This window comes from Blennius ocellaris (genome assembly GCF_963422515.1).
Source record: "Blennius ocellaris genome assembly, chromosome: 18".
Lineage (NCBI taxonomy): Eukaryota > Metazoa > Chordata > Actinopteri > Blenniiformes > Blenniidae > Blennius > Blennius ocellaris.
The window spans coordinates 5,126,609-5,154,234 of NC_137667.1; the positions used below are offsets into that span (position 1 = coordinate 5,126,609).

Below are 27,626 nucleotides of genomic sequence, written 5' to 3' on the forward strand. Positions count from 1 at the left end.
ACAAGGATATAACATGAAGGGACTTTTCTGTACAATGCTGCCACCCTGCGGCCAGAGGTCTGAATTGCACCAATAAACACATTTCTGCTGGTGTTAAGAGTTACGGTAACGCCTTTAGAGCATACAGTACTACTTTTTACTCTACCCATGTTATTTCCACTTAAGATTTGTTTTTCTGTTTAAAAGATGACAGATAATAATCTGTTTTCAAACAAATAAATGAGCCTTAAGTTCTACAAAATGGAAAGGAAACTGCAGAAGTGAACAAAGGGTTACACCAGAAGAACATGTTGAGATATTTACTCGTTTTTGGATTGCCCAATTCAAGAAAGAAGGAATGAAAGAAACATCAGGAGTTCTTCAAGATAAAATAAAATAAGTCCCACGAGGGACAAATTGCAGGAATAGCACATTGGACTGCTTTGTACATTTGTTTTGCACTAAAAATCCCATAAAATATAAATCTCAAAAAAGGTTGAATTAATTCAAATTTGATTTATTATTTTTAATTAACTCGGTAATATTGTTGTCTTTAATGTAGTTAAACCTAAAATAATAGTAACTAACATAATAGTTTTATGGAAATGTTAAATATGTAATAATTACATATTTGTATTATTATTATCAATAAGAAGAAGAAGAAGAAGAAGAAGAAGAAGAAGAAGCAGCAGCTGTATAGTAACTCAATGGTAATCAAATTCTTTGAGATTAACACCTATTAAAGTTTCAAATTTATATTTCTTTACAACTGTAATTGATGTAAAAAGCACCAGTTCAGATTTGAGTCGACCTCCTTACCTCTCTACCGGATGTCGGCGCGTGAGAGGCCGGGCAGCCGCCGGTGCAGGAAGTGTCCCTCCGCAGTGGACGTCTCCGTTTGTGAAGGGCTGCCATTTTAGGTAGCTTACGGTAAGAAAACTTCGCCCGGCGGTTGGTGTGTCGTGAGCGGGACCGGCTCACGGGCCCCTTCGTGCATCGTGTGCACACGGTCCCGCGAGGTGAACGTAAACAGCACGCGCGGTGCGTGTTCTTTTTATTCCGCGGCTCGTGCAGCGCCGCGGTTTGTGATGCTAACGTTAGCATTTGCTGACTCTTAGCAACGGCTGTATCCAGGACCAGACAACTCGTGTGGACATGACATCTTTAAGTGGTCGATTTTAACGGTTGAACATTTGCATAATAGCGAGGTTTTTTTTCTTCTTCTTCTCTCGAGCTCCAGTATTCAGCGATCGCAACGTGTATTTATTTTCGTGTCGCACTGCAGGCCCCTGTGAGATGGGGGCGACACAGGTGGTCTTGATGGGAGCACACCTTTCAGGGTGTGAGGAAATTAATTCTAACAGACTAACAAGGTTTATACTCCTCCCGAGGTGTTGTCCTGCACGGCTGGACCCGAACACATTGAGGTCCATTACGGGGATTCATACTCCCCTCGTAGAAGACCGTGGTGGCAGAAGTTATAACGTGTAAACTCCACTCAGGAGACGCCTCACCTGTTCCCACCTCACCCAGAATACATTAAAGCCACGCGACGTTGTAGTAACTGATTAACATGAGGCCCATTCGCCAAAACTGGCCTGCAAGACGCTCCAGTGCAGTCCCACCAAACCAACAAGAGATTTATACAGTTTCTGCAAGTGAAATTTGCTATGTGCTTAACACACATTATTTAATGCATTGATCCAATGCGGCTATTTGCAATGTTGTGGAATGACCTTGAGAGAGCTTTTCACAGCAGCCAACCCTGGATTGTTATGCTAGGTCAGCTATTGAAAGGAGGATTAACCAATTATTACATCTGTAGTTCAGCATGTGCTCAGTAAGTGTGAAATATTCAAATGGATTTTTGTGGTATTGGGTTAAAGGTCTATATTTGGACTTGGTTGATCACATTTTATACTCTTGAGATGGGATCAAATCTAGTCACTTTCTCTTATTTTCTGCCCTGCTCAGCAGCACACGGTGAAAATGGGGCTCAAAGTGGTGCAGCTCACGTCTGCGTCGCATCACGGGAACATCCTGACGTCGCTGCACGAGCTGAGGCTGCAGGGACATCTGAGTGACGTGACGGTGCAGGTGGATCATCAGGGAGACGTGGAGGAGTTCCGGGCTCACCAGGTGATGCTCGCTGCCGCCAGCGGCTACTTCAAGAAGATCCTCCTGTCTCCGGATGAGGCGCGGGACAAATTGCAACTCTCCAATATGAACTCCAAGGATTTCTCCAAGTTTCTGGAGTTTGTGTACACCGGCACGGTCGAAGTTGAGAGAGAAAAGATCGGCGACGTTCAAGCCGTCGCGACGTTTCTGGACTGTGAGGATCTGGTGAAGGTTTGCAGCGAGGCCTTGAGTGCTGGGATTGTACCGAAACTGCACAAACAGTCAACCGCATCGGAAGCCGTCTGTACGGACGTCTTACGTGACGCTAAAAAACAGAAAGAAAAGAAGACAAAAGAGAGGAAGCCGACTAAAGCCGCTCGCCTCAAGCGGGCGCTCTTACCACAGGACTCGGAGAAGGTAGGGGTTTCTAAAAGAAGAAAGTTAAAGAACAATGGTAAAGTCAGTCCACAGACCAGGGTTAAACTCAGGTTGTCTCGCCGCAAACAGCAGCCGAAGCGTTGGTTTGCTACAGCAGAAGACAGTGACATTGGGGAAGGGGACAGAATGGAAGCCGATGCTCAGCCGGAGAACAACCAGGGCAAGGAAGATGAGATCTTCTCTGACGTGGGTGAGTTGGAGCACGAGGACCACGAACTTGCCGATTCTCCATTTATCCCGATCGGGGATCATGATTGCGGCGAAGAGGGAAATGAAGATGAGGAAGAAGAAGAAGAAGGAGAGCCGTTTGACCAGACAATGAAAAAATCCAAGGCCCAGTTTCAGTGCAACAAATGCCAGCGGACCTTCCACTATGAGAAAAGCTTCCTGAAGCACATCAGGTAACATCATGGTGCTCTTTATGATTGTACATACGAGTGGAGTGCACGTCATGAATCCCGTGTTGTTTTAAACTTCTCCACTGACCAGTACCTACCACGGAGTGAAGGCAGCCGTCATCTACCGCTGCGAGACCTGCTCTCAGACCTTCGCCAACCACAGCAACCTGAAGATCCACGAAAAGCACGTCCACAGCAACGAGCGGCAGTTCACCTGCAGCATCTGCACGAAGACTTTCAAACGGAAGAAGGATGTTGTCCGCCACCAGAAACAAGTGAGGAGATCCATGGAACGCTGCATGGTTATTATCCCGCAAGTTTGACTACTGCCTCACATGTGGAGGTTCTTTTCATTATTCAAAAATATTCATGTCCTCTGTGGGAATCACTTCCAGGTCTAATTTAATGAACCACATTGTGCAAAAAAAAAATTTTTTTTTTTTTAACAGTAACATGAGGCCCCAGAAATTAAAGTCCATCATCTCCCTCACTTTGCCTGAGCAACTTCTTAACAAATGTCTGCTCATACAGGCAAATCAGAGATTGTCCCTTAATGACATCGTGTGGGGAAATAACCGCTCTCTGGTAGTGAAGCTCTGCTTTCCTGGTATAGTGAATAAATTAAGTATTACCGGTATATGAAAAACTATCAGTTGGCTTTACAATTAGCAGGAGATAGTATTATCTACTTGGAAGTAACTGAGACAAAACACGTGTGGGGAAAAAATAAGTAACGTATTATGTTATACGACAGCGTTTGTACGAGTCAGCAATAAAATCCACTGAATTTTAGTGCATCGTACAGATGTTTCGAATGAACTGGGTTCCCTGTTAAACGGTGCCCATTTCTATTAGCATCCATCGTTGCTACTCATTACAGCATATATTAAAATAAGACTCACAAAAGGTTGAACACTTCAAAACTTAATTGTAAATGTTGTTAAATGATGCTCATCAGGACAGCTACCCATTTGTGTCTCTCTGGGTTTTTAGGGATGCTAAAAAGTCAGCAGTTAACAGGGCAACCACTTAATCTGAGACACCAGACAACCTATGTGAATTTGTTGAAAAACTGTATAACACGGGACCTCGATTGTCTGCTGCTCCGCAGGTACACGAACGAAATCCGCAACACGTCTGTCCCATCTGCGGGAAATCCCTCAGCTCCAAAGCCGCCCTGCTGCTGCATGAGCGGACCCACACGGGCATGAAGCCCTATCAGTGCACCGACTGTGGGGCCAAGTTCACCCAGAACTCGACCCTGAAGATGCATCGCAGGTACGGAGCTCTGCCGAGCGCTCACGGGGAGAAGTCAAAGTAGTTTTAGTCTCATTATTAAATGTGTCACACATCACAGCAGGTTGTCGTCATTGACCACTGTGCTCCTGTATGATGGTCGTGACAAGACTCAACCAGAAATACAATAGCTAGAAATACTTTGCTTAGCTTCTGTGTCAACAAAGGTGCCTTCATCTCTATGCTGATTAGAACTTGTTTGACTGCACATTCAAGTTGAATTTACTGCAGTTAAATAGGCTGACGACATACAGAATAGGAGGTAAACTCGTTTGTTTCCACCTTATGCAGGATCCACACAGGAGAGAAGCCATATGCATGTGACCAGTGTGACGCCCGCTTCACTCAGAAGCACATGTTGTCGTATCACGAGAGATCCCACACAGGTAAAATACTAACAACTCGTTAAACGTCACTGTTGTTTCGTTCAATCCAGAGCCTGCGGTACTGCTGTCGCAGTCTTTAAATGAGTTCTTATTGCCATTTTATGCAACATCAGGAGAGAAACCGTTCATGTGCGAGGACTGTGGGAAAAGCTTTTCCTCTAAAGAATACCTGAGGCACCACTCAAACATCCACACGGGGTCGAGGCCGTATAAGTGTGAACACTGTGGCCGAGGCTTCGCTCAGAGGAACTCCCTAAACCAGCACGTGAAAGTACATACGGGTACGTCATTTCACTTTCCTCCTCGAGCGCTCCCTATTGTTTTGGTACACGATGACTTTTAATTTGACTGATGTTTAGGTGAGCGTCCGTACAGCTGCACCGTGTGCAACCGGCAGTTCACTCAGCTCAACGCGCTCCAAAGGCACCAGCGCATCCACACGGGAGAAAAGCCCTTCATGTGCAGCCTGTGTAAACGCACGTTCACGGACAAGTCCACCCTACGCCGGCACACTTCGGTGAGTAAGCAGGGATCACAAGCTTCCCGTGGAATGCTTTCGGGTGGGATTAAAAACTGAAATCTGCCCGATCGCCCCCTCAGATTCATGATCCAGACACGCCGTGGAAGACCTACCTGGTAGTGCTGGAGGGAAACGTGGAGAAAAAGAAGCCGAAATCTCCCACGAAAGGGAAGGCAGACAAAGAGAAGGCGGGGCCGGGGGAGAAAAACGGCACAATTAGAAAAAGCCTCGCTGCAGCTGGCGTTGAAGATAAATCGGACGGCGTGAACTCGGTGCAAGTCCCAGCCGGGTCCGTCACCCTCCCGTCTGACTGGACCAGTCACGGCGCCATCGCGCTGGTCAGCCAGAGCGGGATCACCGTCATCCACACCGACGTCCCCCCGGGGACGCACCTGCAGCCCATCGTGACCGACGACGGCACCGGCGCCAACGTCCTGTCCATCGACGGCTCAGCCATCCAGGTCCCGTTCTCCATCCCAGTGACCGTGTCGTCCCAGGCGCCGTCCACCTCCCTGTCCATTCCCACGCTCTCCGTCCCCGACGGCCTGTTGACGCCGGTCGGCACGGCGTCCGCGCCGTCTGTGCTGGAAGCCGCCGCTTCGCAGACCATTTTAGCTCCGGATTCAGACGCCGTCGCCCTGCCCCCTGACATTCAGGCGGTGATCGTAGGCGACGAGGCTTGTGCAAGAGACCAGGGAGCAGAACAGACTGAGGAGAAGCTGCCGGGTGGAGACAAACCCACAGCCCAGCCTGAAACGGACTAAATTGCACATCCACCTTGTGAGGAGGAGATGCATCCAAAGCTCTGTAAATAGGTTTTCCTTTTAAATAGTGTATCTGTGAAAACATTCAATTAATGAATCTTATTTTATGTATGTGTTTGTTTTTTTTTTTAATCAGACGATACTTGGGTTTGATTAGCTGTTGGCATTACACTAATGTATATTTATGATAAGTTGACAGATTTGTAAAGGAAATAATGCCAAATAAAATTAACACTGAAGAACGTGTCATTTCATTGATAATACCATTCACAGCAGTAATGGCTTAAGTGTCAAATTTAAATAATCACACATCAATTCAGCAACAAATACCCACTTTAATTCTTTAACTTAACACAATAGGAAACAAAAGTGTGTTTATGCTCTTAACGCACACCGAATTTGATAAATGTCAGCAGCACTACGTCGCAGGATATAATACCTTTATTATTAATGTCCATTTGCACGAGCATACACATCCACGGCCTGTCGTCCCACCTGGAAGAAGCTGGGTTCTCAGGACAACGGGCCCCCGAGTAGTAAAAACTTTGGTTTGGCTAAACACTAGTGAATGTGCACAACACCGAGATACACACACAATGACATGCAAAAGCGACTGGCCGTCCAGGAGGTTCGTCTGCAGGAGTGGGAACCTTCCAACGATTAGTTAAGACGGGGTGAGCGGCCAATGAAGCACTTTGCACCGAGATTTACTGCCCTGGGAGCGAGGTGCCCTGCGTCAGTGCTTCTATATATATATATATATACAGCAACAAATCCTAAAAGCGATAAGAAATCAACATAAATGTAAATAAGAGAGTGAAGTGGCGTTTTGGTATAAACGTTTTAACAGTCGACACTTTAGTGCATATCGTTGCCCTTTTTTTTTTTTTTTTATTGTTTTTTAACAAGAGGAGTCACTCCCTGTGGTGAACAAACTGGAGACTAAATAATCGTAATAAAGGTTAAGGAGAACATTCAATTGATACATCGATTCTAATAAATTAAGATAATGGTACATTCTTGAATTCCGTACACACCGTGATAATCTTTGAAAAAATTTTAAATAAATATATGTTAAACTAGTTTAAAAATAAAACAAAGCTGCACCTGACTAGGAAAAAAAAACAAAAAAACGATTGTACAAAAACATGCAGAGCTTGTCATCAACACTAACGTAGTCTCAAAAACAATATGCAGCACGGAAACAAGCCCCGCCCCGCCCCCCCCCCCCCCCCCCCCCAGGGCAGATTTCAGCAGAGGGAGATATGCAGCAAGCCTCCGGACAGAGGTGAGGGCGAGAGGAGGATTTACATTCTCACGAGATTCCAGATATGCCGAAGGAAAGCAACGATAGTGCTCTGACATTACGCGGTAAGAGAGGCCGAATCGTTAGCAAACACTTCTCCAGATGCTATACACAGTGATATGAGTGTGTGAGAAAGTGCCGTGTGTTAGTGTTGGTGTGTGTGTGTGTGTGTGTTTGTGTGAAAAGCATGCGTGATGGGATTTGTCCTTCCGTGCTGTACTTCCTCTTTTAATTATTTCAGGTCCCCTTCATCCCCCTGGATGGTCTTTTTGATGCGCAGCAGGAGGGCTGTGTGCCACTGGTCCAGGCGCGAGATGGAGTCAAACTCTTTTACCTGCAGCACACAAACACACACAAATATAATTAGCATTACAATCAAAGAGACTTTTTTTTTTTTTTTAATCAATTGTGTACGTCTTAAAACTTCCATTCCCGACTTTGAGCCGACTTCAAAAAAAGTCCCTCAGAAGCCCGGGCGTGCCGGCTCCGCGTAAACACTCGGTCCTGGGAGACCGAGCGCTTACCTGAGATCCAGCCTTCAACTTCCCGGAAACACACGAGGGATCCAAACAGAACTGCGAGCCAAAGCAGCGGCGCTCCCCAACAGCCTTATTTCAAAACTTTCATAGCGTGCACGGGACTTACTGCCTCTGTGAAGGCCTCGCTGTTCTGTTCCTCATGAGCCTCCAGAAGTTTCTGTGAAAACAAAAGAAAAATGTAGGTTACTCACAGCAACAAAGAGCGGAAGGGGGGGGGGGGGGGGGGTGTAAGTCATCACACTCATCGGTACCTTCAACAACTTGCATTCTCTGGAGTCTGAAAATGCCGGGAACATCTCCTCGTACTTTTCAATGGCAATCTGTTGGAGACACGAGAGTCAGCCGCCGCCGAAGCCCCGAGAGCCAATCACAGAGGCGCAAACTCACCTTGGCGTTGAGCTCGTCCACAATGAAATGACAGAGGGAGGCTTTGAAGAAATACTCCTTGGCGCTGTATTTCAGCAGCGGATTGTCCATCGTGTTCGCGCCGACCTGGAGAGGGTCACACGTGTGTGTTTACAAACACGTCCGTGTGGATTGAGGGCGTGTGAGTGGATGTGTGGCGAGCGTGTGCTCACCTGCTCGTAGATCTCAATGGCTTTCTGGTACTGTTCCAACTGGGCGCAGTACGCTCCCACCTTCAGCAGACACTTGTTGGCAGAACTGGTGAAAAATGGGGGTAAAATATAATATGCTGAAGGAATGTGTGAAAATAATCAGTATTTTTAACTTCATTGGATTCTAATGTGTTCCAAGATCTGAGAGCAGAAAAATCAATTTAGTAATGGCTAAGAATTCCTTTTTGTCCCTACAAATTCTTGTTTTCACCAGGAGCAGAAATTGCTGGAATCCACATGAAACGGTGCACAGAGGCTCATTTCACTACAGATCTGAGGGGATAAACCGAGCTGGAAAACCAGATGTGCACAATATCAAGTCAATCCCTATTGTAATGCGGCCTTCGTGGCCTCCCGGGATAATCTCTGATTTGTGAAGCTGTGCAAAAGAGTGTCTCGACTCCAGAGAGGGATTACTGTGGAGGTAAGTGGAACATATATTTACACTTGTTTAACCAACTTCCTGCATGTCTTGGATCAAGAGTGGACGAGCCAATTGTATAAGTCGCACGTGAAAAAGCAGACGCGCTCAAAAATCAATCACAAGCCCAACTCAATATAAATATATCTCCAATTAATGTGTTTCAGCAACGAAAGCGTCTAAATCATGCAGGATATTGAGCTTCCACAGCCAGGAGTGGACACCACTGACTATATCTTGTTCTATGCAAGTTTTGATCTTTAGAGGAAGTGCAACAACACAGGCAATCTCTTTGGAAATGATCGTGATCAAAATTCCTCTCCCACAATCGGAGCTGGATCTGCATTTCACACAGTACCTGTTTGATTCTTCCCCTTTGTAGTAGTCTGCTGCTTGTTCATAATGCGCGATAGCCTTCACAAAAGACAAAACAACACACACTGTCATCTTCAAAGTCTTGAAGTCTCCCCAAACATCAGTGGTGGATTGTGTTACCCACATGTGTCACCCTCGGACGCTCTTTACCTTTTCGATGTCCACCAGCTCAGACTCGTAGATCTCCGCGATACTGATGTGATGTTTGGCTGCGATGGTGAATCTTCCCTGGAGGAGGATGAAAGGAGAAATCATTACTAACGAGGTATCTCCACAAAGAGCTCGTCTTTTCTTGTCTTTGAAGAGGGAGGATGTAATGAAATAGCCAGTGGCTTCACATCTACCGTGCAAAATGGCTTTTCTGTTATGGAAATAAGGCGATTACATTCAAACACGCACAGCATGTGATACGAAAACCCAATGAAGGAGTGAGTCACATCCAGATACTTACCTGAGCAAAGTAATATAAAACACTCTCTACACTTCTTACCATGTCTGTGTAGATATCAATGGCCGCATTTAAACACTTGATTGCCTCTTTTGGCAGCATTAAGAAAAGAGGAGGAAAGCGTTAGGCATCATGTCAGCTTGGATTTGATCACACCAGCCGACACTGGGTGGCGTTAAAGTGGAGTGAAGCAAATGACTCGCATATTGATGATAAACAAGGACTAAACTAAAAAGTGGAAGCCTGAAACAACAAAGACTTGGAGTGTAGAATACACAATGACACCTAAAAATCAACCACTGGTAGTTAATTTCTATTTCAATGGCGGATCTCACACAGTGAAATAGGAGATAGATGATGGATGTTTTTACACATCATACACATTTTACACATGTAAAGTATGTATTTATCTAATAACAGAACTGGAAAACATAGACATGCAATTACTAATATAATGAAATATGTGTTCCGTCACCCAGCATCCTCACCATTAGGGTCCGACTTCTTGTAGGCATTTCCTGCGTCGATGAAACTGGTGGCGCAGTCGTGTTTGTTTTGCAGCTGCATGTGTAGACGTGCAGCTTTGCAGAAAGCATTTCCAGCAGCTGAAGACAAAAATTACACATTTCAATCAAATCTGTTCTCATAACTAGTTTCTTTTTCCACTCTGGTGGCATATTGATAATCCCTGCACCTTACGTTCACAGTGATTCAATAAAAAAAAAAAAAGCAGGCTATAATCTGAAAATGTTGAGCTGAATATGTTAATTAATAAACCGCGTGTCGCACCGCTCCAATTCTTGGCCATCTTGAACATGTTGGCTGCTCTGCAGTACATCTCGCATGCTTCTTCCACTTTGTGAGGTCCTCTAGGGAAACACAGGAAGAACAAGAAGCAAAACATAAAAATTTGTATTGAACATTAATAAAACAAAGTTAATCAACCTCTCCTGCATGGTGTGACTGCATCCACTAAATTGTTAAACATAACTTAGGTAGAGGTGGAACTAAAGGGTTGAAATAAATCTCGACACCGGCAGTATAGTCGCTCCCATGAGAAGAAGTGAACCCCTGGGAGCTCCTTGCGGTTGTAATAACACTCTGGCCTCTCAATCAAGGCAGGAGATTACATCACTGCTCAGCCCGGCCACAGAATTACCGGCACAAAGCCTGTCAACCACAATCACAAATGAGAATTGCAGAACAGTAACATCTGGGGGTCATCGCAGCCACAGCTTTGAAAAAAAATAAAAATACTCATTCACACAAAAACACACAAAAACAATTACTGCTGGGGCTTTTTTGTTGGCAATTTATGCTTCAGCTTATATAAAAGTAGAGTTGCATATAGTTATAAGATGTAAAAAATAAAAAAAGAATTCCCCTTGATGCAGGCATGAGAAATAAAGTACTGATCTCTACTTTGTTCACCAATACCATGTACATATAACCATTGCATTAATCACAGAACAGATACTAAAGTCATCTTCTAAAGAAAATGTATGGTTTCATGTTGTTAATTGAGTAAATTGACACACAATTGGGAGCAGACAATCTCTTACCTGAGGGTAAAAAAAAAGGCCTCTAAAGTTATGTTTTAATCCTTTGTAATGATTTTAGCCAGCAAGAAGCCACAAAAAAAGACAATCAACAGGATTTTTCTTTTTTTAATCTGGGCTATATTATACAATTATTCTCACAGTTTAATTGTATAACGTTAGAAAATTGTTGGACGTTATGGCATTTATATACCCTTCCTTCCTACAGCCATAAGACCCTGCAAATCCTCCTGTAAACAGTGTTTTTCTGTTGATTTTTCTTCTATCCCTATACTAATCACTGTTTAACACTTTATATATGAAAATGTATCTCTGTGGAGCACCACTACAAATAATTTCCCTCTGGAATTAATATAGCATTTCTATTCTATTCTCAGTGTTTACTGATGAGGTTATCCACATCTGAGGACACGTTGTGACAAATGTGCCTCATATTATTGGCATTTGTGACAGGATGAGATCATGTGTGAATTGTTACTGCGTAGTGGACAGTTTGATTCTTCTTCTCCTGTTTGATTCTTTATTGGAGGAAAGAAGACACTTGTGTGTTTATACTGAACTGGACCACAAAGACACCAAATGGTTGACTTATGCAACAACACATAGCATCACACTGGCACAATATGTAGAATAGGTGTGATATTATGCCAAATACATAGCAGGGTAAAAGTGGAGGATCTGATCCTTCTATAAATAAGCTCGAAGTGTCTCGTGCGCAGCTCCAGCGCGAGCCTCAAACCCTGCCTTGTTTACATTGATCACAACAGCTAACTCGGCTAACTGACTTGCAGAAATCACCTGTGCTGTATGTCACGTGCCACCCCACTCTGCTTTATCATTGAACTGAACTCGTACAATATATTTTTTTGTTTTGTTATTTGGGGGCTGAGCCGTTAACCACAAACCGAGTAAAAAAAAACCTGAGTGTGTACAGAAACAGGCTGCGTGCCAACTTTGGGTTCGACACTTAACGCCTGCTAGCTGTTTGCTGCAGTGCTGCCTTACCCGCCAAACATTCCTCCCAGGAAAGAGCCGGACGACTTCACTTTCTTATCAGCGTCGGCCATGAGCTGAATGGCTTCCTTCTCTTTCCCAGTGTTGTCCATGTCTCGTTTTCTTTTTCTTTACGTTTAAGTTAAAGTGAGACAGAAAACAGCCGCAGAGGACTCAGCTGCGTACAGTGAGGATTACACCTGCTAATGGCTTATTCGAGCACCGATGCATTGTGGGAGTAGAAGTTCTCCACGTCACAATAACGGGTGGACGGAAAGACTGATAAAACTACAATTACCAGAAAGACGTAACACTATTTTTATCCCCTGTTACGTAATTTCTGATGGCAAAATATAATTAATGTTTAACTCCTTTTAGATCATATTTTAAAGAATCTTAAAAAACAACGTTTTATTCGAATTTAAATTGATAAAAAGCGATATTATCTCCATTGTTTTAAAAGACAAAATGTGTGTATTCATTGTCTGTACCAGTAGAGAGCGCTAAAACATCGCAATGGAGGTGAGACAGATGTAAATACAATGGATGCGTGTTACAAACTGTGGAATAAACATTGCAGCATTGGTTTCATTATAATTTTTTTCTAAACATACAAACTTCAATGCATACAAACATATTAAATATGGTAAAATGAACCACTCCCATGGTTTGTTCCACCATAGCTCCATCCCTGCAACAAAGTTATTCGTAGCATTTATTGATCCAGCATTTTACAGAAAATACATAAACTACACATAAAAATAAACTGGATTTAGTAAAAACGAATAAATAATCAAATAAATACAACAAGAGTAATTAGCTGTTTTTCAAGTCCCCTCAATATGTTATCATACAGTGTGAAAAAACCCGCATAATACACTTATATAAGCTTTAAGCTTCACCTTTGTTAATTTCCCTTTTTGAACCTTGCAGTGATAAATGAGTTTCAAGGGTCATTGTGATGCTGTGCGTGAACATAGACCCAGATAACAAATGTGATAGAATCACGGGTCTCTACAAACTGTTGAATGTGCTGAAGTGCTTAATTGAAGGGATTCATGATAATAAGGAATAACTATGATAACTCATAGAAACAACTAAAGCCTTCTATTTTTATTGCTTTAACGTGACAGGATAATTCCTTGGATATTTCATTCAATTTTCACAATCATGCTTACATACATGTGTTGGACTGCCATGTGATTGTACCCACCCATTTTATAATCTATACATGTGTCGAGATAGGACATTTTTATCTGTGCAACTCATTCACTAGAGGGCCATGATGTGTCTTATTATTAACATGGTGTGTTAATTTCATTGACATGACTTGGGTGTAATGTCTGAAATTGATAGTTTATTTTGTAGGATGTTTTAATTCCACTGTGCGTTTAAAATCCCTTGTGAAGTGACGCCGATGGTTGATTATATGTTCTACATAAGCAGCCTAGCAATCATCAAGATCAGTTGGTTTTCTTAAACCACATAAGGCAAATTTAATAATACAGTGCCAAGTAAAAACTCCATGAAGATGAAGGTAATAAAATGAGTCAAATGTTTTGTTTATTTGAAAGGCTGAGTTTAAAATAGTATTGTAAGGCTTGATTTAAAAGAAATTAGTGTGGAGGAATGTAGGAACTAAAAGCTGCTTCAGATTGTTTCCTCTTGACACAGGGAACATTTAGTACACCTCTTCCCGAGACCATTCAAAGCTTTCTAAACAAGAAGTACGATTTTGAAGTGGATCCTTTGAGGACTTTGAATGAGCTGCATCTATTTAAAAAAAATTTTTTTAAACTGAGACCTGTAAACACATTACAATAATCCGTCCTGCTGAAATAAGCAGAAAAAAAGTCAAAGACAAAATAAACAAATATAGGTTTTGCTTTTATTTACATGAGAGGAGGAAGTCAATATTACATTTCATTCTTTGTGGCTGTTCGATCACAGACAGACAGACCATGCAGCACTCTCATGAGTTTCTCTTTGAGATGTATTTGTGCGATAAGACATACACAGGCAGTATTTAATCGTATACTGTATATACATAAAATTCCCAGGAGTTAACCGGGCCAGACAATACTCTGGCATTCAATAAAGCATATTGATGTTGTGAAGGTGATTGTGTTTTTCAAGCAAAACAGAGAGTACATGTTTATTCTGTAAACATGAGTGAAGTAATGGTGAGAGACTGACAATACTTTCATTCCCCCTTTAAGGCTGTGCTTTATATGTGCACCGTTATATGTGCAAAAAAAAACCCTCCTTCTGCCTTTTATCAAATCAAGTAGATGCACATAATAAAAAATAGAATACATCCAGTTTTCTGTGTGTCGCACACTAAAATAACTACCAATCACTAGGTCAAAAAGCAGGAGCGTTAAGCTACACCAGCTCATTGTTCCAGAGGAAGATAATCAGCCGTGCAGATGATTTTTCATAACCTGTCAAATAATAAAAATCTATCTTCTTCTGCTATTTGTGAAAGAAATCCAGAAGTTGCTCTGCACTTCCGAAATGCCATGGCAAATAAAAGCTACTTAAAGTAACGGCAAAAAACTGATAAAAAAAAAAAAACCCCGAAACAAATGAACAGTAAATTCCTGCATCACCAGGAACTTTGACACACGTTTTGCAAATCCTTTACACCATTAAGTATTGTATGTGTTCCTTTTAGCACTTTGAACATGAAGCGAAGCAACAGTTTGGCTGAATAAATACATTCCGAGATGTAAAAAAACATCACAGTTGGATAGTGTTCCTCAAGTGCGCACGCTGTTCTGAATCATTGGCAAATCCTTTGCTCAATAAAAAAAAAAAAAATTAAAAATCAGAGAGGATAGATGTGTGTGTTTGTATGGCTGAGCGGAGGTGAGGTGTTCTCGGTACTCCTGAGAAGACGAGTGAAAGACATGTGTGAATACTATTCTGACGGTTCATTTACACATTCCCGACTTGGGTCCTCCCGCACGTGCAAAAAAACACCAGGAGCTACTTTATGACGAGCTGAGGCCCGAGTCTGACTCGGCGCTGCCAGCGCGGGCCTTGGAGGCGACGCAGGGCGCCAAGTCGCAGGGGATGGAGTAGCAGGAGCACGCGGAGCTCTTTAAGGTCTCCTCGGTGATCACCTCGCGCAGGGAGTGCTGCTCCTCTATCTGGAAGATGTCCGGCTTATCTCCTTGGGCCTCGCAGATACTGGAGGGAAGAAAATAAAAAAAGAGAGAGAGAGAAAGAGAGAGAGAAGCAATGGCTGTTAGAGTGGAAACACTCTGTGGTGGTAGAGATTGCATCAAACTTCCTTAAATACTCGAAAAAACATAGGAATTAACTTAATTTTACACATTTCTTCCAGATTTCTGTAAAAGATCTTCAACACCATCACTGCCCAGCTATATAATGTATTATACGCACAAAATAATCGAAATAAGACTTCCTGCATGTTTGAAACATGACACTCGCGCTATAAATTAACCAGTGTGATTTTCAAGTATGTCTTTGATTTTTAAAGTTTGATGCAACCATTATAAGTCACACTTCACCAAAGACAAATGGGCAAGATATAGCGGCAGCTATTTAAATAGATATTTAAGAACTATTCATGTTTTCAAACACTGTCAGGCATTTACAGTTATTTATTTGCAAGAAATGCATTTCTTTTTTTAAATAATAAAGAATTTAAATAATTTCATTTGGTACAAGCTGTTAAAATTTCCACCAGGCAAGATGCAAAACCAAGCTCAATGTGCTTTCCGAGAATGATTGCACTGGTTGTTTTATTCCTGGTTGTGATTTTAGTCCGTTGCAGAGGTTTTAACATGCCTCACTTTGCAAGCAAAAACCTGCTTAGTTTGCTTGGCATGTGCCATTTCCCTGATCACGGGCTGAACATTTACATTTGGGATGGGGAATCTTTACGATTGGAAGCAAACTGGATTAAATGAAGCATGACAAAAAAATAAAAAATAAAGCGTTTCACCATCTGTTGAGATGGTAAACAACTTAATGACCACGCCTCATAAGAACACCCTTGTAGCAACCAATAATGTAACCCAAAACCTGACGATGACGTTACAACTTTGACTATTTTAACGTCAATAAAGCCAATACTAAGATCCATTGCAGGACTTTTCATTGGCTAATTAAAGTGACTGAGAGTTGCCGTTCGATAGAAAAAGTCCAGTGCAATCACCACTTTTTTTTTTTTTTTTCAAACCGAAGGACATGCAGATCATTCACAAGCTCAGCAGGTGCAAATAAAAGAAATAATAGATCAAATTAAACGGAAGTAGCTTGGTGCTATGCAACCACTTTGTGCCAGTTGGTGTGAAACTGGTGGAGATTAATGACTGAAATCTCATGCAAGAAAATTCACTTTTACTTTTTGTTTCGGCTTTAAGAATGAAACTTAAAATCAAGAGGAATGCTCAACGCATACCCAAAACAATACAGACGTATAAGAACAAAAAGCGAGGAAACTCGGCGTCAGAAATGATGAACACGAGCAGTTGACCAATCGAACAACTGGAGAGGAAAAAAACCCCAAAACAAAACAATGAATGCAAACTATTTCCAGTGGGTTAGAAAATTGTGAAAGTCAACCGTCCTGCATCATTGTCAGGAAACATGAGCGTGTTCCTGCAGCGTTCATTCAGCGACTGTTTTTTTTTGGGGGGGGGGGGGTTGCGAGGGGAGGCGAGAACAAGCCAAACGCTGCGGGGTGAGTGAATGAACCAAAAAAACACAGCCAGGAACCAGAGAGAGACTTTACAGCAATCTGGAGAACTTGAGTCAAAATATGGCGCCAAGCTTTCGCAAATTCTGCAAGAAAGAGGCAGAGTTATGACGTGGACCTGGACTGAGGAGGGGGGGGGTGGAGGGGGGGGGGGGGGAGATCACATCCTCAGTGTTTCAGTCAGCAGATCTCTGGGGCCCACGTGGAACAGGGATTTGGAGCAAATGTCAATGTGACGCGAAACACAGGAACTGAGACGGCTATACAAACACGTCCTGCTGACTGCGCGGCTTCGCCGAGCCGAGAGAGAAAGAGAGAGACGCTTTCACGTTCGGACCAAACCTAAGCTTTACACAACAACTCCGGCGCATCGTGCACAACCGAATAATCAACCCTTATGTTTTCAAACAGGAGTCATAACTGATGCCAAATGATTAACAAGGCTGCCAGTGTTTCATTATAGAACTCCGACTCCGTGGAAAAAAATGCTGACAAGCAGTTCTGTGTTGCCAGGAGCTGCTTTTCTCACCGAGGTGTGGCGTCAAAACGAACAGATACACAACCTGAGACGGTGCCAGTCAGACGGAGGTGGTGGCACAATAACAAAGGGTTTCAGAACGTCAAAAATGTTTCAGCTTGTCTCAGCTCATCTAAAGAGGAGTTGGAAAAAAACACTTAACTGCCACTTACTTTTTTTTTAATCTCAGTTGATTGTATTAATACAATGGCTTAGTAGAGCATGTGCAGAACTGAACAGGACGAACCTGCTTCAAAGACAATCTTCAAATGACCCAAGGCGTTGTCCTCTCAAATATTTACAGTTGCTTTTTCCCCTCTCCTGTTTTCAAAACCTTTTTATTTTTCTCTCAGTCCCTTTAGTTTAGTACATTTAGTTTTTACAGTTTTTTTGACACTACTGATCCCAGCTTGACCAGTTTCCGTCTTTTTCACTAAATCCAACCAACTCCCATGTACAAAGGCAACAAATTCAATCTGATCACAAACAGGAAGGACGCTTCTGTGAAAAACACCGACTTACACGCTACAACATGTCAGTTTTGGCTCTGGGGCGCTACGGAGGGCTACAGGCTATGTTTGTGTACCGACGTCAACAAAACTCTAAGCTTTGACTGTGCATACACACGACGCAGCAATTTTTGTGTTTATCTCCGACATCACCAGTAACGACGGCGTTGAACTTCAACCCACCTGTCATAGATGAGCCCGTCGATCCCCCGCTCTCTCAGCTTCTTCCTGTTTTCATGCTCGTTGTTGTCGTCGCCCCAGCTGAAGACCACCAGGCCTTTGGACTGGGCGTCGCCGATGTAGTCCAGGTGCTTCAGCAGCTCCTCGGTGTGAGCGCTGATTCCCTGCAAGGATGACGGTGTTCACCTCGTTACATTTCTGCTCTCGAGTGGATCGAAATGTAACTCAATATAAAATGATTGTACTTTGGTTGAAATTAAAAAGAAAAAAAACCAAACAAACAAGGTATTTTTTTTCATGGTGAATTAATACATTAGTTAGGTATCAACTTGTGCTATCAACAAATGTAGAATTTTTTTTCGTGGCGAAAGTCTCTAAAACTTTATACATAAATAATTTTTTTGTATGAAAAATAAATAACACTAAAAAACTCACCAGGATATTTTCACTCTGGGCGAAGCTGATGGCGATCTGAGTGGTTTGGCAGCGGATGTCCATCAGCTCCGGGTACTTCTCTGAAATCCCTTGAGTCAGGAAGAGGATGGGGTACTTGTTCTGCTTGTTGCGCACCCTGAACACAAACAGAGAACAAAACCCAGATCTCATGGATTCCTGGGAAGCATTTATTTAGAGAGCTTTTTTTTTTAGCAGTTCAGCACAACCAGCTGAACCGGGGAACAAAACACCCGGGCTCTGATCTTTACATACAACCAAACGCATGCGTTCCTGCAGTTCATGCCAACCATTTTGACCCAACCGCACTTACATTGTGCAGATATCTGGGTCGAAACAGGAGAAGATAATGCGTCTTTCTCTGCCGTTCTGCAGAACGCAGGACAGGACGATGTCCAGGAAGCTGTTCATGTTGAAATAGGACGAGAGGTTTCCATCCCACGACCCGTCCTGTCAACACGAGACATGAAATATAACTTTGATTGTGTCAAAATCAAAACAATATGATTATTCTGCTGAAAAATACGCACCTTCATCTGGCAGATCCATTTGAGCTCGATGTTGAAGCTGACATGTTCGGGGACCGAATGAAAGATCTACAGAGCGGTACGGAGGAAGCTCGTTATTTTATGGCGAGATGGAAGAAGAACAAAGCAGCGGAGAGTGATATTCAGTGAAAGATCCACCCAACCTGTGACAGCGACGGGAACGGCTGATGCTCATCTATTTCATCTTCGTCATCCAGCAGGTCTAAACAAACACGAGACTTTAGAAGTGTATCACAGACATTATCCGAGGACTAAACACACACACACACACACGCACGTTTCCCGTGCTGTGCTGTAACGTGAGGTACACAAGGTCGTCTTTGATTACGACTCAGGCGTAATGAAAGCACAAAGCTCAATGACATGTCAAGAGCGTGTCACAACCAAAGAAGGTTTCATTAAAATTGGCTTCATGTTGAGATTTATAGTAGTAACTGTTTGATTTTGTGAAAATATAGACATTTTCATTGCTCTGTGTCACAATAAAGAAAAAGTATTCCACTGGTCCAGTCCCCTCAAGATGAAATGTAGCCCCCTAACTAAAACCTGCTTGACACCTGTACTTTAGAGGCTCCAACAATAATCCATCCATGCCCTTTCTATGTTGCTTTAACAAAGTTTCAGAACACAGGAATCGACCGCAGCTGTTAGCAAAGGCAGGTTAAACTTTGGACGGGTCAATACTCCACCACAGGGCAAATACAGAGAGAAACAATAACAAAGCTCACATTCAAACCTAGAGCCATCAGTTGATAATGGCAATGTAAGAAGAAACCACATGCAAACACAGACAGGAGATGCAAAGTCTGCACAACAAGGCAAACGGGCCTTGAAGCGAGGGATCCTCTCCATGTGAATTGACAGTGACAATTCAGCAATAATAAGCCGAGAGAGACGACGTCATATTGACAATATCAAGTGTAACTTTTCCCCCTCCATTTTTAGTTTATTAAAATAGACCATGTGCTTACCTTTGTGATCACTTCCTTTTATGGCTGTGGCGTGGGCCAGCTGTGCCAAAAGTCAGAGGTAAATATGTTATCCACACAGACTTAAGTCACTTGGTAGGTTGAAAAAACTAAAATTTAATTAACTAATTATTATTATTAAAAAATAATAATAATAATAATAATGAAGGAATAAAATAATCACATAAAAAAAAAAAATCCACAGAGACATCTGCTACCCTTCCCACTTCATGTTTTCATTGACGAAGCCCACCTGGCATGTACTGTATGTATGAGGCATGCAGACACTTCTGAAGGTCTGACACTAACCTTCAGCGGCCATGTGACACCATGATAACAAATTAATTCTTGTGAAGCTAATTGCTCTGGAGGGTGAGATAGCGGAATCAGCTTATGTTTGTTTTTTAGTGTGTGCTCGAATCTTTTCCCAGTATCTGCCCCGCGACACTTTGGCATGACGCTGGAGTCGCACGTGACCAGTGAATGTCATTTCCCAGCAAACACTGCACTCCTTTCAAAGAAGACCGAGCATGCAGTGCTGTTTGAAGGTACGGTTTGGTGACCTTTCACCCCCATTGAAAGGTCATGTGTACTCAAGTGTATATTCCTAGAGAATAAGGTTAAATACGTTCCAAGACAAGGAGGTCAAGCTGTTGCACACGGCTCAGATCATGTTACAGTGACCGAGAGGCCCCGGCCACGTGAATCACATTAACGTCAGTGCTCCTCGTCCACACATGGTTTTTACCGTGGACGTGGAGTCCTGAACTAACTGAACGACCTGACACAACGCTGACTGTTTGGTTACCTTCAAAAGCTGTAGCTGATCAAATGTCAGATCTCTCACTGGCACCTCAATCAGTTCCAGAGTCTGGTCTTTTTTCTTCTGTTAAAGAAGAGAGAGTGATTAGCTGAAGAAACCAAAGTCCACTCACAAGACCTGAGAGCAACGGGCTTCTGAATTTACCTTCTTGGTGGCTATGCAGCACGTCAGATCATGGTAAACAATGGGAACAGCGTCCTTGGAGAGGTGAACATCAAATTCGACGAAGGCTGTGCCCTGCAGGGCCATAAATAAAACGTGTGTAAATAGATGTCGCGCCAGGAGTTGGACCCACTCGTGTGTTAACGATCCCGCTGCCTTACATGTTGAGCAGCACTTTTGAATGAGGCGATTGTGTTCTCTCTCACTCTGTGGTGCCTGTAAAGAACAAGCGTCGTCATACGGCTGATTCAGCGTTACGTGTAACAAAATGCTAGGAGGGCTTAAAATACCCATCATGCATCACTTGTGGGAAAATCATTTTAATGTTACACTTTCTTCTTTTACTGCAGGAACCAGATTTGTGGATATCGAGAAGCGGTGTGACTCACTTTGCTGCGTGTGTGCTGCCAGCTCCTCTGTGACCCACGTCCAGAGTGCTTCTCTTCTTCCAGTACTTGACAAACGACGCACTCATGTCACAATGCAGCCCGCGGATGGGTCGAATTACCAGGTAATCCACTAAAACGCAACAACCAGAGTGACTGGGTGTGTCCGGCCGCAGGGATTCACGAATATGGGCAAGTGTGCGTGCAAATAGCAACTTCATAATGCCCAGCAGCCTGTTGCAGACTGTGACTGTTGTTTTCTCCAGGGATTACTCGACTCACCTCTTACTTTCCCGATGGTCTGTCTGGAGTTTCTCCCCATTATTGGAAGCGTCATTACCCCTATGTCTTTGCCGCTCTCTAAAAATGAGGAAGACAGGAGGCAGGCTGTCCCTGCATGTCCTGGAAGGGCATCGCCCTGCACAACATGCTCACTCAGGTCCTCCTGTAAACACGGGTGAAAGACAAGTACAACGTATCAACGTGTAACTTGAGATTTCCACACGAGGGCAGTTCTACGGAATCCCCAGACGCCACGTATTTAGCAGTTTTTACCTCAAAAAAGTCAAAGGTGAGCTCCAGGTTGTCCGGGTCCATGGTGTGGATGCTGTACTCGGTCCATCGGGACGGCTCCAGGGCGTAGCCGCACTCGGGCTGAGAGTGGCGCGACTTATAGCCGTCGGCACTGATCATACTGATTCCCAGAATGTTCGTCATCTTGTGCAAAGACGAAGGGCTCAGCTCGTCATCATCATCCTCCTCCTCCTCTTCAATGCCCTCTAAAGTCAGCTTGATCCTGTGCAGACAGGATAAAATAATGTTGTTGATGAAAACCACAAATGCTTTTTCTTTTTTTTCTTTTGGCAGTGGGATTGTTATGATGCAAGCAGGACTTCTGTTGCACTCAGATAACAGAGTGGGGTAATAGCAGAGCGGTAAACGATCTGTCTCAGGTTGGGCTTTCACTGGTCGTGCTGAACTTTGGCCTGCATGTACCTGAAGCGGGACTTCTTGAATTTCTTCTTGGTGATGGAAACCGGAGACATCTTGGAATAGTGCAGCCGCAAGCGGATTTCTGTCTGGCAAGTCAGCCACCCGAAGTCAACACATTTTACCCCGTCTATAGAGAGAGAAGTTTGCACACAAGGAAGCATGTGACACAACTTGTGCATCCAGTTTGTCTCATGTGAATGCTGACCAGAGAATAAGTGACTGCCACAGAAACAGGGAAGGAACTACTCTTGGTTCGGATATAATGTGCGACCTAAAAACCGAACATAACGATGGAGGAGCTTATACATGATCATATATGATATATATATGATTTGATCTCACAGTGTTTCCACACTGATAAAACTTTACTGTAATAAGACTTACTGTGAATTCCAAACTGTCCATCGTCGACACTCTGCTGTGAGGCTGCAATACAAACAAAGGAGCATTAGGAAGAAAACACAAGTTTTGTTACAAAAGTCAGATCAAACCAGGCGCTTCACTTCAGTAAAACACGAAGACAGCGAATTTAAGACCAACTCGGTTTGCTCTGAGTTTGATCTGCCTCAACCTTAACAACACTTGGTTTAGCTGGACGCTTATGAGCAAAACACCGAGTCTGAGGTAAAAGTCAAACGTCATATTTTAGCATTTGAGTAGGCTGCACAGAAAAAAAAAAAAAAAAAAAAAAAAAAAAATCATAAGGCTGTAAACGTGACATCAGGAAGGGTGCGGACATCTTCCTATCACTTTAAATGAGCTCTGCTTGCATCAGGTCGCATTGTTAACGGGTTAGGACTTCTCATGCACTGCAATGTTTCCTCCGTGGCGAGAGATTTGCAAAGTATAACATAAGACAAGAAGCTTCATCGCAGATGTTTAGGGAGAATACACTGTAGAGAAGTCGCTATAACAACGGATTCATATGGGTTGCAGAAAGCTTTCAGTATTGGGTACCGAGAATGGGGGGGAGGTCTACAGTGAGTTGGGGTACGACACGTTTTCTTAATCTTGCTGAGCAGCTTTTATTTTCTTGCATCTTTGGGTTTTATACCTGTGGGGCTCATCGTGCGGGGGTGATGATGGGTCTCCCACATATTGACTATGACTTGACAGGGGCCACCTGCACTCTGCAATTCCAATGTTGGATACAAGTGTTAGGGTGTAAAGTCAAGATACATTCAACTACGTTTCAGTCGCCTGGACTCGAAGCTGCCTGCCTGAGTGTGAGAAAGGAATTAGAGGTGTTATAGTCACCATCCCCTCCCCCCCCCCCCCCCCCCCCCCCCCCCCCATCGGGCAGTCAGCCACCAGGGGTGGAAATCTGAAAAGTGGATTTGTTAGTTAAGAAGAAAACTCACATGTAACATGTTAAGCTGCTTCGTAATGCCATTAACAATACCGGGTGTGTATAGGAAAATAGCTTTAGCTTTTGAAGATCTAATTATGACAGAATTCATAAATAAATAAATAAATAACCATCCCCTTGTCAAGGAAGTTAAAAGCCACGTAAATTTAAATGTTAAGTATGGTTCAAAATGGACACATCATCCCAGAAATAAAAAGAATGGTGTTATTGGTAATGCAACGTTTTAGGTACATTTTGTGAAACAGAATAATATAACTTTAAAAACAAAATGCAGCACTAATGCAGACACGGCAGAATGAGTCTCAAGAGAAGTCAGCTCCACCCTTGAAACGAAAGAAATCAGAACCACAACCGTGACACTATCAAGCGAAACAACGACAAAAAAAGTTTCATTTTACATTTTTAAAGAAAATATACACCAAATTTTCCCTTCCTTTTTTTATTTGGAGCATTTTTTTTAAGTGGGTCTGTCAGCAGATAGACGTTGGGCTCTGCAGAAAAGCCTCACGTGCTCAATCAGAGGAAGTTCAAAGTGACAGCTTGCTAGTGTCAAGATGTCTGACTACACTGAACTTTTCTCAGGCCATAAACAGAGAGATGTAGGAACAGTAATATAAACATGTAGTAAATGATCGTGGCTAAAAGACTGGCAGATACAACAATTACTCTCTGAAGAGTGAAAAACTAAACAAAACTGATTTTGACGACTTTGTTGTTGGAAAAAGACATTTATCACTTTTAAAAGTGTGCAATGTCTTAGCTACACTACTGAACAGAAACAAAACTCACCTTTGGATCCAGAAAAAACCCTTTGAAATAGCGATATTTAGCAACAGCACCGTTCGGCACAGTGACTGTTGTGGTCCAAGTGTGTCTGTTAACAGGGAACGGTAAATGTTAAAAAGAAAGTAAAAAAAAAAAAAAAAAAAAAGATCTACAAGTATCATTGCTCCAAGTAAGGAGGACTTGAGTGAAATCAACTTACCCATCATCACCCAGAGGCTGTAAGGCCACAGCTCTCTCGTGGCTCCAGCTTCCCAGGGCTTCACAGCTTCCAACGACGGCAATCACCTCGCCTATAGGGTGTAAAATACATGAAGAAAACAAATAAACAACTACTTATCTCGTTATTATCTTTATTCACGCTACTTGTAAACACAGAATAAGCTATCACGAAAGAGCTTTACTGTTCAACCAATGGTCAAGTTGAAGTTCAGACATACCCGGAGAGGTTTCGCCCCTCACAGCCAGCGTCACCTGAGCGGTCTCCATTGTGATCACAGGTGCAAAGACACAACCAGGCTGAAAACACACACCATGTAGGTTGAGAGCAGAGGAACTCTGAAGATTACATTAAACTTAGTCTATCCTAGAAGTGATCTATTTGGTGCTCAAGATCTAGAGCTGTCAATCTTTTTATCCACGCAAGAACCAGTCCAATCCAGTGGGTCTGAGTAGACGCTGTTGGTTTTTATCTGACCTAAATGTATGCTTGTGTATGTTTTGAGTGTCTCCACACCTGTTTTCATCTGACCTTGCAGAGGATGTTTGTGAGTGTGTCTTGACGCCTCGTATGAGACTAATGGGTTTCTGTCCGTTATCTCTGCTTACGTGTTTGCCCTTGAGTGCTTGGCACTGACCTGTGGGAGAACCTTCTCACACATATGTGTGCTTATAATCAAATGTAAATGTTCGACAATTGTGTATTAAGTGATTCACATATTATATGATTGTAATTATTTTAAGTATGTGAATGATTTATATGTAAGCAGATTTTTGTTCCTGCCTAAATTGTTGGCTGTTGTGACTTCATGTGTTAATCCTTCCTACCACATGACTAATGCTTCCTTCACTCCCAACAGGCCTTGCAACTTTTTTTATTACAATGTTATAACTAGATCATAACAATATGTTCTTTGAACACCAGGTTCTTGTGCTACACTGTTACTAGTAGACCTGAGAAGTGATGGTAAAAAATAATAATAATATTAATAATAATGTGGCCTTCTAGTGTCACAATCTAGTGACCTTTCTACGTACAGACTATAAGTCTATGGAGCTGAAAACCTTATTTTAATGCTGTTACGTCGTAATAAAAGAGTGTGGATAACGAACGCAATGTACATGTTTGATCTAACAAGTTTAAAATATAGATATATAAGTGTCGATAGACAGTTTATGTCTCTCTCGCTCGCTCTCTATCAACACGATCATTTAATCCATGTTGACATGAAGGTTACAGCTCAGCACCAAAATTTGGCATCTCTTCAGGAGCAGGATTATGACACTATTATTCCACACACATGGGCAAAATGTAAAAAACAAAGCCACCCTACAGCGGGTGATAAAGTGTACCTTGTGTATTTTGGCAGTTCTGGCCCGGGTCTTGGCTCTCTGGGACCAGGCTCCGAGTCCGGCCCAGCCCGTCCTACCCTGCAGAGAGACGTCGCCGTAAGGGAAAGCAGCGAACCCAACCAGCCGGTTCAACAACCGCCATGGGTGGACAAGCAAAATATCAAGTCGGACGCTAACGGACTGAAAGTGTGATTACAAAAAAAAGAAAGAAAAAAAGAAAGAATAAAGCATCCGTGTTAAGGGGAATTACCACAAGCTTAGCCAGTGAGAAAGCAGAGATAAAAGGTTTTCAACCGTCAGACAAAACAATACTCAGAAATTCCCCGCTGATAGCGGATTTAGTAAACATCCTCCTGCACGAACAGAACTTCCGCTGAACATTTTCAAAGCAAAAGCATATTTGGCTGCAACATGTCGTTTCAATGTAAGTTAGAATAAAGGTGCGTTATCAAGCTGAAATATAGGATAGAATATGTCAAATTAAAATGAGAGGTTTTCCTGAACACTTTGGCTTGTACATGAAATTATCAGCCTGGCTTAAAAAGCGATGATATTTTACTATACCACAATTTTCGCAAAGCCTGTCACGGTCGTGTGATTCGTTGAATACTGCGTATATTTCGAAAGCGTGTCTTGTTGTGTTTCCTGTGGTTGGGCGAGGTGCTGGTTCATTCCGCCCTGCTCCGGATTTGTGGCGTGCCTCTCACGAGACGTTCAAGGACCGTCGGAAATATTGTCAGCACGACAGTGAAGTGAGCATATTCAACCACTAAACCACGTCATCAAAAGAAAAATTAAATTATTGTGAACATTTTGATCCACGTGAGGGAATATTAGTTAAAGCCATTATCATACAATGGAGTTTTTTCCGCAAAGTTTTTTTTTCCCTCCAAACGTTTTCTGTATTGTTTTCTTTTTTTTTAAATTACTCCAAACATGTTGCCCTCCGAGAAGTTTTCGTCAAAAGTTTTGATGAGTTATAAATATAAACGTATTACTAAATGAAGATGATATGCGTATTTACCAATCATGATAGCAATTAAATTTCCGAGGCGTCCCCGAACCCACTGCGGCTCGTGTTTGCTGCAAACTATACACGTCATGAGAGAAGTTAAAGGAGAAAACGTATAAATGTCACGGGACAATAACGATGCGACGATAAATGTGGACGTACCGTCAGCTGAGATCAAAACCGTGTAGCATGCGTGTTGACAATGTCTCCAGTTTTGAAGATAAATATTGATGTCCGATGTTAAGTAGGAGGAGATGTTGTGGGCTGTGACGTCACGTCCCTGCAAGTTCGTGAAAAAACATGCCACGCGATTTGGAAATGATTCCCAAAATACTGTAAACTAAACTCTGGTAATGATCGACTCCACGACAGCTGAACTGTGAAATTGTTTGTGTGAAAACATTAAACTCTGTGAGGTCATTGCAGTCAAGAATGTCCATGATAAAATAATGTATTATTATT

The 27,626-nt window shown here is 42.7% G+C and overlaps 3 protein-coding genes across 8 annotated transcripts; 1 reads left to right on the forward strand and 2 right to left on the reverse strand.

The window, feature by feature from the left end:
• Positions 1-1,810: 1,810 nt before the first annotated feature.
• Positions 1,811-6,121, forward strand: gzf1 (GDNF-inducible zinc finger protein 1; the record flags this gene model as incomplete). Its single annotated transcript, XM_080514570.1, has 8 exons — positions 1,811-1,819; positions 1,954-2,936; positions 3,025-3,208; positions 4,045-4,211; positions 4,521-4,615; positions 4,729-4,896; positions 4,975-5,132; positions 5,216-6,121. 8 exons carry the CDS (start codon positions 1,811-1,813, stop codon positions 5,897-5,899), a joined length of 2,448 nt encoding a protein of 815 aa, XP_080370696.1. The 3' UTR covers positions 5,900-6,121.
• A 1,088-nt stretch (positions 6,122-7,209) lies between these two features.
• napbb (N-ethylmaleimide-sensitive factor attachment protein, beta b) lies at positions 7,210-12,270 on the reverse strand (the record flags this gene model as incomplete). Of its 3 annotated transcripts, none has more annotated exons than XM_080513642.1 (11): positions 7,210-7,539; positions 7,851-7,901; positions 7,996-8,064; positions 8,132-8,236; positions 8,323-8,407; positions 9,141-9,196; positions 9,308-9,385; positions 9,648-9,694; positions 10,094-10,210; positions 10,395-10,474; positions 12,170-12,270. In XM_080513642.1, the coding sequence occupies 11 exons, from the start codon at positions 12,268-12,270 to the stop codon at positions 7,438-7,440; spliced, it is 891 nt and encodes a 296-aa protein (XP_080369768.1). In that variant the 3' UTR covers positions 7,210-7,437. The 3 variants fall into 3 exon arrangements, with proteins under 3 accessions (XP_080369768.1, XP_080369769.1, XP_080369770.1); XM_080513643.1 differs by having other exon boundaries at positions 10,383-10,474; XM_080513644.1 differs by lacking the exon at positions 10,094-10,210.
• A 1,757-nt stretch (positions 12,271-14,027) lies between these two features.
• gpcpd1 (glycerophosphocholine phosphodiesterase 1) lies at positions 14,028-27,403 on the reverse strand. Of its 4 annotated transcripts, none has more exons than XM_080513893.1 (21): positions 27,327-27,403; positions 26,153-26,230; positions 25,021-25,099; positions 24,783-24,873; positions 24,587-24,671; positions 23,483-23,558; positions 22,813-22,854; positions 22,432-22,555; positions 21,991-22,231; positions 21,718-21,880; positions 21,439-21,568; positions 21,211-21,265; positions 21,032-21,124; positions 20,873-20,950; positions 20,068-20,107; positions 19,240-19,298; positions 19,079-19,144; positions 18,862-18,998; positions 18,531-18,666; positions 18,099-18,259; positions 14,028-15,352 (listed from the first exon to the last, which is right to left on the reverse strand). In XM_080513893.1, the coding sequence occupies exons 3-21, from the start codon at positions 25,067-25,069 to the stop codon at positions 15,154-15,156; spliced, it is 2,025 nt and encodes a 674-aa protein (XP_080370019.1). In that variant the 5' UTR covers positions 25,070-25,099; positions 26,153-26,230; positions 27,327-27,403; the 3' UTR covers positions 14,028-15,153. The 4 variants fall into 4 exon arrangements, with proteins under 4 accessions (XP_080370019.1, XP_080370020.1, XP_080370018.1 ...); XM_080513894.1 differs by having other exon boundaries at positions 26,153-26,225; positions 27,327-27,353; XM_080513892.1 differs by lacking the exon at positions 27,327-27,403 and adding an exon at positions 26,717-26,851.
• Positions 27,404-27,626: the final 223 nt, after the last annotated feature.

Excerpts from the sequence above, each read along its gene's own strand:
- gpcpd1 (XM_080513892.1), bottom strand. The coding sequence starts at position 26,824 with ATGAACCAGCACCTCGCCCAACCACAGGAAACACAACAAGACACGCTT. Across the intron at positions 22,232-22,431 it reads TTCAAGAAGTCCCGCTTCAG|GATCAAGCTGACTTTAGAGG; the intron begins GTACATGCAGGC and ends CTGTCTGCACAG. Across the intron at positions 21,569-21,717 it reads GACCATCGGGAAAGTAAGAG|TGGATTACCTGGTAATTCGA; the intron begins GTGAGTCGAGTA and ends GTTGCGTTTTAG.